Genomic DNA, 13,152 nt, shown 5'->3' with positions numbered 1-13,152 from the left:
AGAGATGAAGACTCTGCTCCCACTGCCCACAGCCCACAGCCCCATGTGGTTGAGGCCCAATGCATACCCAGATTCTCAGCGAGCCTATTTCGGCTAAGCTCCAGGGCTTCTTGGCGCAGCTGCAAGGCATGCTGGGCGATCTCCTCACTGGCCACGTTGGATGTCATGATGAAGATGGCGTCCTTGCAGTCGATGGTCTTCCCTTTCCCATCTGTTAGGCGGCCCTGTGGCAGTAAGCCCCACCCCAAATGCTATGGGTTAGGGGGACCCTGAAAGTGAGCCAGGTCATTCACTCCTGACCCCTTCCACTGAAGCCTATTTTATGTCCCTCCATACTCACCTCTGCCTAATTCCACCTGGGCCAGGGTCACTGTAGTCCCTTTAGAAACCCCACAGTCTTTATGGATGAGACCGAGCTGGCTTCTTTCCCCTCCCCTATTCGCAAGCATTTATTAAGTGCCTACTATGTACCAGGCACTCCCTATCACTCCTTATTTCTCTCTTCACACCTATTAAACTAGGTACTGCCTGATGTATGTGGGCTCTCCTTCCTCAGAATGGGGGATGCCCCCACAGAAAACACGCTCCTGCGAGGGCCGAAGCGGCCAGAACTAATGTTGGGCACTAACTACAGATGCACAAATCAAAACGCTGGCATATGTCACTGGGGTCATTACAGAGTCACAGAAAATGATAGGAAAGCCCCATTATCTGGCAGTAACTTTAGGTACTAGGACACAAGAGGGAAAACACAAAGTTTCTGTCCCTAAGTCTTCAGTATGGAGCTGAGAAGCCTGGAGCCCCTAGCAGTTCAGCTCTCTCTCATACCCACTGCCTCAGGAGTGACTGACCCAACAAGCCTGTTTCCCTGGCGTCCCCTGCCAACCTTCAGTTATTATTAGGTTGCAATGCACACTGACAAGGGTGTGCTAGGATGGACAGATAGAAAGGCCTGAATAAAGTCTCAATGGGCCTGAGGGGGTATCTTCCAGCCTGGGTTTCGAGATCCTTCCCCATCTGACCTGTTAAAATCCTTCCTCCCCAGAAGCCCTGCTCAGGCACAGCCACTTTCAGGAAGACTTTGCTAATCTTCCCCACTCCCCAGGAAGGAGCCCAGCACCACTGGAGGCCCTTCTCAGTCCGTGACTGTCCACTACACTTTTGTTTTGGTTTTTTTTTTTTTTTGGTGGAGCAATGAGGGTTAAGTGACTTGCCCAGGGTCACATAGCTAGTAAGTGTCAAGTGTCTGAGGCTGGATCTGAACTCAAGTCCTTCTGAATCCAAGGCCTGTGCTTTATCCACTGTACTACCTAGCTGTTCCCCATGACTGTCCACTACAATGGCTCTCCCATTGTCTGCCTGGCCCTGTGGATATCTGCTGGTTATCTCCCTTACGAGACAGTGAGCTCTCAGGGCAGGGACTGGGTCTTATTCTGCTGTCTTCCCCTCTGCATTCAGGACAGGCTGCTGTTCTGATAAAATATTTGTAGAACAATAACCGAAAAAATTCCTATTAGTGAAATTTGAGTTCTTAGAATTTAAAGTTCTAACACCTAAAGGTTAAGTTCCAGGTACCTGGAAAACTACCCAAACTATCTAAAGCTACCTATCCCTTTGCCTCATGTAACACGCTCCCTCCTTAGCCCAACGGGAACAGAAGCTTGCCTTTCCTGATGTTCCGGGCAAGGGGAAAGGACAGGCAGGCTGGGACTCCACACTAGGTGCCAATCTAACAATGCCACTTCCTTGCTCAAACTACTTCACTATCTCCCTACTGGGGGGTAGTGAGGTTGTACAGTAGACTGACTACTGGGCCAGGAATCAGAAAGAATCATCTTCCTGAGTTTAAATCAGTCCTTAGACACTTACTGTGTGACCCTGGGCAAGTCACTTAACCGTGTTTGTCTCAGTTCCTCATTGGTAAAATGATCTGGAGGAGGAAATGGTAAAAACCACCCCAGCATCTCTGTCAAGAAAACTCTGGGGTAGGGGGCAGCTAGGTGGCGCAGTGGATAAAGCACCGGCCCTGAATTAAGGAGTACCTGAGTTCAAATCCGAACTCAGACACTTGACACTTATTAGCTGTGTGACTGTGGGCAAGTCACTTAACCCCCATTGCCCCACCAAAAAAAAAAAAAAAAAAAAAGAAAACTTCTGGGGTCATGGAGAGTCTGACACGACACCTCCCTGTTGATAACTAGCTAAAACACAGAGGGAGGCCTTACGTCTGGCATTCAAAGAGCTCTAAAACTAGCCTTCAGCTCTCCCTTTAGGTCTCCTTTCCCATCCCTCCCTCTAGGCCCTCTGCAGCCTGGCCAAACCCTCCTGGCTGTTGCCTGACTCCTTCCTTTCTCTGGGCATTCACATAGACAAGCCATGCAATTATTTTCCTCATGTCTTGGTTGCAATTCCTCCTCTTGTCCTTGGAAACCCTTCTTTTAAGCCCAAACTCAGTGCCGCCCTTCCCTGCAGCCTCCTCTTCCACAGCTGCAGTTGGCCTTTTTTACCTTAAATTTCCTTATAGCTAATTTCTGGATCCCTCCTTTGACCCATCCTATTCCACCTTGTATTGTTCACTGTGTTGTTTTCTTCACCCACTCCCAAGAAGACCGTAAGCTCCTGGAGAGCAAGGGCTGCTATTTCTTCATCTTCGTACCCTAAGGGATGAATCTAGTATCTGATACATTGCTTAGAACAATGCTTCTTGAATTGAATTGAGCTCATCTTTGGGTGCTGGGGGCCTGAATACAGGGAGTCAATGGGGCCTTGGCCCTGTCATTGACTGAGGGGTTCTGGGACAAGGCCTTTTCTCTTTTTGAGTCTCAGATCTTTCCTTTTAGAATAGAGGAGTGGGATTGAATGGTTTAAAGTCCCTTCCAGCTCTGATATGTTCTATAGTCTAAGGGTCGTTCTAGGGGTAACATTCTAATCCACTGACATCCTACAGCGACACATACCTCATGGGGACCCTGGGTTACCAGAGGGCAAGGTTTGTTGGGTTCTCCCAAGCTGGAAAGGCTTGAGCCTGCTGTCTGAGAAGTCTAGAGAGAAGCTCATTATCAGGTTGACTGCTGAAGGATAAGCTGATTGGACATAATCATTCTTGGGTGCTGAGTACTAAGATGTAGAGGGGTTTCCATCTGGTGGAGGAAATGCCCTGCCTGCCCCAGACTCATGAAATACTTAAGTACTCAGTTTATGCTCCACGGTCCCTTCCTGGGTAAGTCCTTGGCAGAATACTCAATTCTGTTCAGAGGGGCCTCCTGCTACCTGCACTGTGGCTTGGAGCTTTCATAGGAAATTACGGGGCAGGAATGAAAGAAAGCCAGATACAGAGTCGTTAAGATGCTGGCGTGCCTCTTTATGCTCTGATGAATGGAGAGTTCATAGTACTTTGAAGCCCTTGCAAAAAGAAAGGTTGGAAATGTAACAGCTCATTTGCACTGAAAAAGCCTTGAGGTGACTGTCAGGAGATCTGAGTTCTAGCCTAGCCTTGCCACTAACTTGCTATGTGGCTCACAGGAAGTCTTTTTTTTCCTTGTAGGGGATCACTTTTCTTCCTCTGTCCAATGGTTGCACTCAGTGGTTTCTGGTCTCTTGTAGGTTTTCAGGTAGTCTGTTATCCATGCCCATAGGAAATGAGGAATCCAAATCTAAAGGGACCTGGGAATGGGTAGGCAGGGGGATACCACTGGTGAAGACTTCTTCCTCACCCCATCCCTGTTCTTCATGTGGTCCAGGGCAGCAAGGCAGTATGGTGATGCTGATGGACTACTTATTGGCCTTTGGGCTCTTTTCTTTCTTTTTTTTTTGGTGAGGCAATTGGGGTTAAGTTACTTGCCCAGGGTCACACAGCTAGTAAGTGTTAAGTGTCTGAGGCCGGATTTGAACTCAGGTCCTCCTGAATCCAGGGCCGGTGCTTTATCTACTGTACCACCTAGCTGCCCCCTTTGGGCTCTTTTGACTCTTGAAATCTTTGCTCTTATAGAGCAACCATGGGCAACTCATTCTTGAAAAAAAAGGTTGAATTTAATTTCCGAGCCTCATTCTAACCTACAGGGAGGACCTGACTGCTGACACAAAAATGATGGCAGCTCTGGGAAGAAGTATTTACTCTAGCTTAGAATTCATTATAGAGAAGGTGATGAAAGCTGGGCACAGCTGGATGTGTACCTTAGATTTTGGGATTCAGGGAAAGGGTAGGAAGGATCCTATAGCCTAAATTTTTTTTCCTTTTTTTTTTTTGTGGGGCAATGAGGGTTAAGTGACTTGCCCAGGGTCACACAGCTAGTAAGTGTCAAGTGTCTGAGGCCGGATTTGAACTCAGGTACTCCTGAATCCAGGGCCGGTGCTTTATCCATGGCGCCACCTAGCTGCCCCTCTAAATTTTTACAAGTAGAATAAGCCCAAGATGGATGAGAGGCTCTTGATAATGAAATTCTGAAGATGCAGAGACCATTCCAAAGGGGAAAACTAAGGGGAGTTGTCCAAAAGGGCTGATGTGGATGCACAGGGAACTCTCTGACAAACTGAAGATTTCAAAAAGGTATGGCTAGAAGATGGAAGCAAGAGCAGCTAAGGAAGAATGAATACAAAAGACTGGCATGATCCCCATAAAAGCAATGTCAGGGCTGGCAATGACTGTTAAGGACAACAAACGGCGGCTTTTAAAATCTATGCTGGATTGGGGGCAGCTAGGTGGCACAGTGGATAGAGCACCAGCCCTGGAGTCAGGAGTACCTGAGTTCAAATCCGGCCTCAGACACTTAACATTCACTTAGCTGTGTGACCCTGGGCAAGTCACTTAACCCCAATTGCCTCACTTAAAAAAAAAAAAATCTATGCTGGAGATCAGAAAAAAGACCAAAGAAGAGACAGTGCCAATGCAAAGGCTAGATCATGAAGAGGAAGCAGAACAATGTGACTCTTACTTTAATTCAGGTTGTTTGGTCAGAAAGAATATAACAAAAACAGTTAGCAGGATGTTGAAACCCCAAATAAGTGAGATGATGAGAAAGCATGTAATTTCCCTTGGTGCTATTAAGGTCACCAGGTATGGATGAACTCTATCCCGGGATAACAAGAGCTGACCATTCACAGTGAGTTAGTCCTTTTTTCACCTGATCCTGACAACCACCCTGTGCTTAGTACTTCAGGTATTGATTGCTATCCCTATTTTACCGATCAGGAAACAGGTCCAGAGAGGTCAAGTGATTTGGGGGCAGCTACATGGTGTGGTGGATACATTACTGACTCTGGAGTCAGGAGGACCTGAGTTCATATTCTGCCTCAGACATTTATTAGCTGTGTGACCCTGGGCAAGTCACTTAACTCTGACTGCCTCCCCGTCTCCCCTAATGGGGAAAAAAAAAAAAAAGGTGGTCACAGCTGGGAGTGAACTGAGGTCTTATTGCCACAAGCACTTGTTCCACTGTTATTGGTGAGGTTTTTGAGACTTCGGACAACAGGGCTGTTGCAGGAATGGGGATGGCAAATACATAAGTATGCAAAAAAGGGAATAAGTGAACCACACAGGCCAGTGGGTTTGATGCCAATTTCTGGAAGCATTCTGGAATTAAAGGGATGGTCTAGAGCATGTAGTAGGGAAATGAAGGGTGCTCAGAGCCAGCAGGGTTTCAACAAGAATAGATTTTCATACCAGACTATCCTTGCTCCCTTCCTTCTTTGGCAGTGCTGCTAGGCTGGTTTGATGAGGGCATGCCACAGATGCAGGGTGGCACACGGGGTAAGGCCCTCTGTGTCAGCAAAGGACCTGAGAGCCTCTCAAGTCACTCTTGTTTGTTTGTTTTTGGGGGGCAGCGGGGGTTAAGTGACTTGCCCAGGTCACACAGCCTAGTGTCAAGTGTCTGAGGTGGGATTTGAACTCAGGTCCTCCTGAATCCAGGGCTGGTGTTTTATCCACTGTGCCATCTAGCTGCCCCTCAAGTCACTCTTGCAGGAAGGATGGAGAGATATATGAAATGATAGGATAGTTGGGTAGATTTGGAACTTGATGACTGAATAGACCAAGAAATTTAGAAAGGGGTTGATGCCAACTTAGTGGGAAGCCTGTAGTGAAGTGCCCCAGGGATGGGTTCAAGTAGATAAAAGATTGTCACGGGGAAGAGGGCCAAGGATTACTTTGTTTGGTACCAGACTACAGAACTAGGAGCAATGAGCAAAAGTCACATAGGAGCAGATTTAGGTTGGGTGTCAAGAGGATCCTCTTAAAATGAGAGCTGTCCAAGAGGAAAAAAGGGAGGCCTTGGGAAAGTGGGCGGCCCCTCCCTGGAGGTCTTCCAGAGGCTGGCTTATGCTTTGTCAGAGATATCATAGAGGGAATTTCTGTTAAGTTCCAGGCTCGACTACAGATCCTCCCAACCCTGAGGCTGGTGTAATTTCATCTCCCTGAGCTCCAGTTTCCTCATCTGTATAATGGGGACAGTTATTCTTGCATTCACTCTTGCGAGAATTGTTGTGGAGAATGTATTTTGTCAGCCCTACAGAGATGGGAATTATTGTTGTCATTATTTACTGTGGCTGGCCTAATTTCAGCCCAGCCACCCTTGAAAGCCTTCCCTGCATCCCAAGGGAGGAGAGCTATCTATGTGCCCCAAACTGCAGAGTCCCCTCGCTGTCCAGTGAGGTCACATCCCTCTGGCTTTGGCTGGAGCAATAACCAAGTAGCAATTTCATTTTAAGAGCTTGGGAGAGCAGCAGACAGAGCCCGCCACTGTGCCGAGCAGGGAGGGGGCGCAGGTGCTGCGTGACGGCTCCAAGGGGTGATGTTCGCCACTCCTAATGTTCCTGTAGCAGCTGACATGGGAACCTTTGCAAAGACTCATTTTCCTGGGCAATAAAAAAAACCACCCAAACAAACAGCTCAGGCCCCATCCGTCCCAGTCCCGGGGGCTGTCTGCCTACCCAGCCGAGGACACAAATCCTGGGTGGGGGCTGGCGATGAGCACGGAGGTTATTGGCCTGTCAAACCTGTGCAGCAGGAATTGATTTCACATTGAGCTGCTGGGCGGGTGATCTATGCAAGAAACAATTGCGATATTAATCCTTAAAGGGAAGGGGGGTGGGGTGGGGGGCGTGAAAAAGGTTCCTTAGCAGCCCTGGGTCAGGCTGTTTCTGGCTGGGCCCATCTCTGCCCAATACTCCATCCCACAAGAAGAGCCTTGGGGAATTGCTCATATTTATATAGGGCTGCAAATACTTTACATTCACTATCTCAGTTGATGGTGCAGCAGATAAAAAGCAGTGAATTTAGATTCGGGAGCCCTGGCGTATGAATCTGCCAAAGATTCACATAACGAGAACTGGGAGGGACCTCAGAGGCCATGGGTCTAGTTTTCATGTTACAGATGAGGAAAGTGAGGCTGCGGAAAGCTGAGTGCCTTGCCCAAGGTCAGAAGCTGCATGTGAACCAGAGCCAGCCCTCCTTCCACTGGGCCCCAATGGCCTCCCTGGAGGACAGCCTCGGTCAGAGGAAGGGAGGGAGGGGGAAAGAGCAAGAATTGTGCTCAGGCAGTGGGGGGCTCGCAGAACCAGGGGAACAGCCTGAGGGAGCTACCAGGGGAGGCTGGGGGGAGTGATAAGTGCCGACACTAATTGCATTTCACACGAAGAACACTAATTGGCTAATTGTATTTCAGCCGCCCGCTGTAGGAGCTGCCTCTTCCTTTGCAGCTGCTTTTGCCCGTGCTACAGTCTTTTCTCCAGAGGGTTGAAGTGGGGGCTGCAGGTGGACTTCCCCCCTGACCTGTGGCCCAGCCTCCTGGGTAAGGGATATGTTGGCTGAGGGGGGGTCCCACCCTACTTCTGAGGAGGGGTGGACATCCCAGAGCATGGCTGGGAGAGCCTGGGGAAGGCCAGCTGCAGCTTGTCTCCATGGGGCAGCAGAAACAGTACAGGAGATCTGGGCTGCATCTGAATTCTGCCACTAACTAATGTGACCGTCAGAGCCATGTTCCTTCTCTTGGCCTGATGACTCCTCTGTAGAATCAGGACAACAATCTCTGCTGACCTCAGAGCTGCTGGGAGACGACTGATAGGAAAGGGCTTGGAAAGAACTGACAAAACCACAGCACCTCAGACTTGGAAGGGCCCAAGGACGAGGGAGCCCAAACTACACTGGAACAGGAAGCCCCTCTCCACAACATTCCCAGGGAAGAATCACTGGGGGCGATCTCATCACAGGAAGCATGTGCTGCCCAAGCTGGTAATGGCTCCCGGGGCCAGCAACTACGGCGGGACAGACAGTGTGGTGGTGGGCAGAGACCTTCATAGGAACAATGTATAAAAAGCAGACTTGTTGAATCTAGTTTTATGACCTCAGGGTAAGGTCTGGTGAGGTACCTTTATGTGGAAAAAGCACTGGACTTGGACCTGAGTTCAAATGACAGAGATGCCTCTTGCTAGTTCTCTACTCCAGGCAAGGCACTTAACCAGGCTGGGCCAGCTTCATCCTCTTTAAGAGAGCTGATAATTTCATTTTCTAACTAACAGGGTTGTTATAAGGGCAGCATTTTGTAAACTGCTAAGCACCCTAGAACTGTGAATTAAGATGCGGATGAAGTATTCACGATACTGCTGAGAAATCCCATTGGAGAGGGCAGGGAAGTGCTATTAAGAGGTAGAGGCTCCTAGAGCCTGGTGGCTCCACCCCTGTCCAGGTGTTGGCGCCTTAGGAGTGATGTTCCTTCTCACTTGTCTCATGTGTGTTAATCTGGCTCAGTTGGACACAGACAGACAGGAGGATGGCTAGGGCCAGAATCCAGGAATCTGGGATGGGGAATGTAGTTAGATAATTATAGTGATAACAAAATGCTAGGTGTTATATCAGATTGCCAGCTGCTTTGGGGAGGGAAAAAATTTGGCACTCAGAAATCTTATAAAAAATGAATGTTGGGGCAGCTAGGTGGCACAGTGGATAGAGCACTGGCCCTGGATTCAGGAGGACCTGAGTTCAAATCTGACCTCAGATACTTGACACTTACTAGCTGTGTGACCCTGGCCCCCCAATTGCCTCACCAAAAAAAAAAAAAAAAGAAAAGAAAAGAAAAGAAAAGAAAAAAAATGTTGAAAACTATCTTTACATGTAATTGGAAAAAATACTATCTACTATTAAGAACCCCTCTCTCCTCAAACCCCAAATAACAACAACCCCCCACCCCAAAGTGCTAGGTTTCAGTCCTGGCTTGGCTTTTGATGTTCTTGTGATCCTAGGGGATTTCTCAGGCAATGTGCCAAATCTTGTTGATTCTTTCTTCTTACAATTTCTTATGCCCATTCCCTTTCCTCTACTCCCCCAGGTACCCTTTGTTTCGGGCCTTCCTCATCTCTCCTGTGGACCCCCCAGCCTCCTCACAACTCTTCCTAAAGCTTAGGTCTGACCAGGTCACATTCCTGGTCAAGAAGTTTCAGTGGCTCCCCATTCCCACTGAGGAAAGATACAGATCCATCTCTTTGCCATTTAAAGCCATTCACAACAGGGTTCCCTGACCCAGCAGGCCCCCAAACCCTGTTTAGAATAGGGGACAAGAGTCATTTTGCTCTAAGAATCTGAGGAGGCCATTTTCATGTGGGACATGGCGGGAGCAGCCCTGGCCGGAGCTGGGCATAACAAGAGACTGGGGTTCTAATGAGAGCTTTACTATCATCTTAGCACATGACCCTGGGCAACTCTCTTACCCTCTCCAGACCTCCAGGTCTCCATCTGTTCAATGGAGATAACAGAGAGCTATGCCGTCTCCAACTTCAAGGATCTGCTCCCAAGACCAAGGAGGTGCTTCATTTTGGACTTCAACGCTAGCTTGAAGGGCCTCTCTGGGGTACCTGAGCACAGGGCTGGGCTGGGGCTGAGCTCAGGGCCCCTACCATCCAACACTTCCTTTTCCCTGGCCCCGTCCCCTTCCCAGCCTAGGCCTCACACCTCATCAAACAGCTGCAGCATGATGGTGAGGACGTCCGGATGGGCTTTGTCCACCTCGTCGAAGAGCACCACAGCATTGGGGCACTGCTTCAGCTTTTTGGTCAGCTGGCCCCCTTCCTCATGGCCGATGTAGCCCGGCGGGGAGCCGATGAACTTGGCCACCTGGAGGGGAGAGAAACCGAGACAATCCCCACTGGGTACCACAGGTGACAGCTTCAAACACCGCAGGGAGGATGTGTCCAACACTGTCCCCAAGCAAGGAGGAGAAGGGCGAGGTATCTGACAAAGACCAAATCCAGAAAAACACCAATGGAAATGGTGGTCCGGCAAATCTCTATGGGAGAGATGAGCCCCGCCCCAACAGGAGTTGCGCGCTCAGGGAATGCAGCTTTCCTCTACATATTGGCTTTTTTCTGCTCTCCCCAAATACAATGGAGTTATTTCGGCTGCTAAGTCATATAGGAAATTTCAGACTTTTGGATGTTTGGAATTAATCTGATGCTTGTCATTATCCATGGTTCGGCTGGCACAGAAAAATACAAAATGGCCAATGGCCAAGTGGAGAAAGGCATGTGAAGCTTCCTTATTCAACGGTGCTCCCCGCTTCCTGTCTGAGGCCCCATCTTGCTCCCCTGGCCAGGTCCCACACTTACCTCGTGTCTCTCCTGGAACTCAGACATGTCCAGCCGAATGAAGCCCTGCATACAAAGCAGAGACCATGCGCAGGTATTTAGGCAGAGAAGGCAGAAGAAGGATTTCCTCAATGCTGTTTTCCATCAACTCCCAGGTCTCCTGACTACCTGCCGCTACCCCCCTCCCCCCACCCCATCGGTGGTGGTTTTGGCATCAAGAGACCTGGGTTCAAATTTCAATATTGAAACTTTACTAGCTGTGTAACCCTGGGCAAATTCCTTACCCTCTCTGAGCTTCAATTTCCTCCTCTGCAAAATGGGGACAATAACTCTCTCGATATTAAATTCAGAGTCGCTGGGCAGAATGTATTTTTGTAAACATTACAGCATTGTGAACATGAAAGTGATTGTTTCTGGTGGCTGCACTGCTAAGAAATTCCTTCACTAGAGAGCCTTATGGCTCAGTCTAGCACTCTTCCAAATGGATCAAGTGCTCAGGGCAGGAGGCTGAGCAAGCAGGGTCAGCTGTCAAGAATCTTGGGCTGGGAGTCTGAAGACATGTGTTCCAGTCTGGACTCAGCCACTGGTTCCCTGTATGACCCTGGCCAAGTCACTTCTCCCCTCTGAGACTCATGTCCCTTTACATTTTATAACCTAAATCTAGTGCAATATAAAGAGTCCTGGCTCTGGAGTCACAGGGGCTGGGTTCAAATCCTACCTTTGATGTTTACCTTCCTTAGCCCTCAGTTTCTTCATCTGTAAGGCACTGGACAAGGTGGTCTGCCTTTGAGGTCCTTTCTAATTCTAGATCTGTAACCCCATTACACTTGTCCCAGGGTTATTGTAACAAATGGAGAAAGTCACAAAACTGAGTGAACATTGTACATTATAAACTTATGGTAAATGACCATACCAGGGTCCTAAATGCTGCTCACCAATCCAGACTTATCTTTCTTATATTTATTTATCTGATCTTATCACATGTCTGGGTGGCTAAGTAGTACGGTGGATTGAGTGCTGGGCCTGGAGTCAGACCCAAGTTCAAATTCACTCACAGACACTAGTTGTGTGACCCTGGGGAAGTCACTTAACCTTCTTTGCTTCAGTTTCTCATCTATAAAATGAGCAGGAGGGGGCGGCTAGGTGGTGCAGTGGATAAAGCACCGGCCCTGGATTCAGGAGTTCCTGAGTTCAAATCCGGCCTCAGACACTTGATACTTACTGGCTGTGTGACCCCGGGCAAGTCACTTAACCCCCATTGCCCCGCAAAAAAACCCCAAAAAACAAATAAAATGAGCAGGAGAAGGAAATGGCAAACCACTCCAGTACCTCTGCCAAGAAAACCCCAAATGCGGTCATGAAGAGGCAGGCTAAACAACAATCACACATCTCAAAATCCTTTAATAGTTTTTTGTTACTTGGCTTCCACTCATTTCTCTTCCTCACAGACTACTTTTCAACCCCACAGGATGAAGCACAATCTCTTGTAGATGCCCCAGGTTTTAGCTTTTGCTCAGGCCAATCCCTATGTATAGTCTTTGGAAGTTCTACTTCTACCTTTGGAATTTCTACTCCCCCCAGAAAGCCCAAGTCAAATGCTACTTCTTCCTGGGAGTCTTGCCTTGATTTTCTTTTCTTTTCAATAGTATTTTATTTTATTTTCTCCCCAATTATGTGCAAAGATAGGGTTAAGTGACTTGCCCAGGGTCACACAGCCAGTAATTGTCAAGTGTTTGAGGCTGGATTTGAACTCAGGTCCTCCTGAGTCCAAGGCCAGTGCTTTATCCACTGTGCCACCTAGCTGCCCCCTAAAGATAAGTTTTTTTTTTTAGTGAGGCAATTGGGGTTAAGTGACTTGACCAGGGTCACACAGCTAGTAAGCGTTAAGTGTCTGAGGCCAGATTTGAACTCAGGTACTCCAGACTCCACGGCTGGTGCTCAATCCACTGTGCCATCTAGCTGCCCCCTAAAGGTGGTTTTTTTAACATTCATTTTTTAAAGTTTTTAAGTTCCAAAATTTTCTCCTCGCCCCCCCCCCCGAAGCCAGCAAGCAATTTGATATAGGTTATATATTACAATCATGTTAAACATAATTCCACATTAGTCATGTTGTGAGAGAAGAATCAGAATAAAATGAAAAAACTACAAGAAAGAAAACAAAAACAACATCAACAAAAATGAAAACGGTACGCCTCCAGTTGCATTCAGACCCCACAGTTCTCTGGATGGGGAGGGCATTTTCCATCATGAGTCTTTTGGAATTGTCTTGGATCACTGTATTGCTAAGAAGAGTTAAGTCCGTCACAGTCGATCACCATACAATGTTGCTGTTACTGTGTACAATATTCTGGTTCTGCTCATTTCACTCAGCATCAGTCCACTTAAGTCTTTCCAGGTTTTTCCGAAATCTGCGGGTTCATCATTTCTTACAGCACAGTATTGTTCCATTACTTTCTTATACCACAACTTGTTCAGCTATCTCCCAACTGATGGACATCCCCTTAACTTCCAATTCTTTGCTACCACAAAAAGAGCTGCTATAAATATTTGTGTACAGGTGAGTCCTTTTTCCTTTTTTGTTAT

General features: G+C 48.0%; 1 protein-coding gene across 2 annotated transcripts in view; it reads right to left on the bottom strand.

The window, feature by feature from the left end:
* Positions 1-13,152, bottom strand: part of CLPB (caseinolytic mitochondrial matrix peptidase chaperone subunit B) — a 190,186-nt gene that overhangs the window by 4,872 nt on the left and 172,162 nt on the right. For both annotated transcript variants that reach the window (XM_043993018.1, XM_043993019.1), the window contains 3 exons: positions 10,591-10,635; positions 9,938-10,099; positions 68-224 (listed from right to left, as the gene is read on the bottom strand). In XM_043993018.1, the coding sequence (XP_043848953.1) occupies positions 68-224; positions 9,938-10,099; positions 10,591-10,635 (364 nt within the window). The remainder of the gene's footprint in view (positions 1-67; positions 225-9,937; positions 10,100-10,590; positions 10,636-13,152) is intronic.

This window comes from Dromiciops gliroides, chromosome 3 (assembly GCF_019393635.1).
Source record: "Dromiciops gliroides isolate mDroGli1 chromosome 3, mDroGli1.pri, whole genome shotgun sequence".
NCBI lineage: Eukaryota > Metazoa > Chordata > Mammalia > Microbiotheria > Microbiotheriidae > Dromiciops > Dromiciops gliroides.
This window is presented reverse-complemented; position numbering and strand designations above follow the sequence as displayed.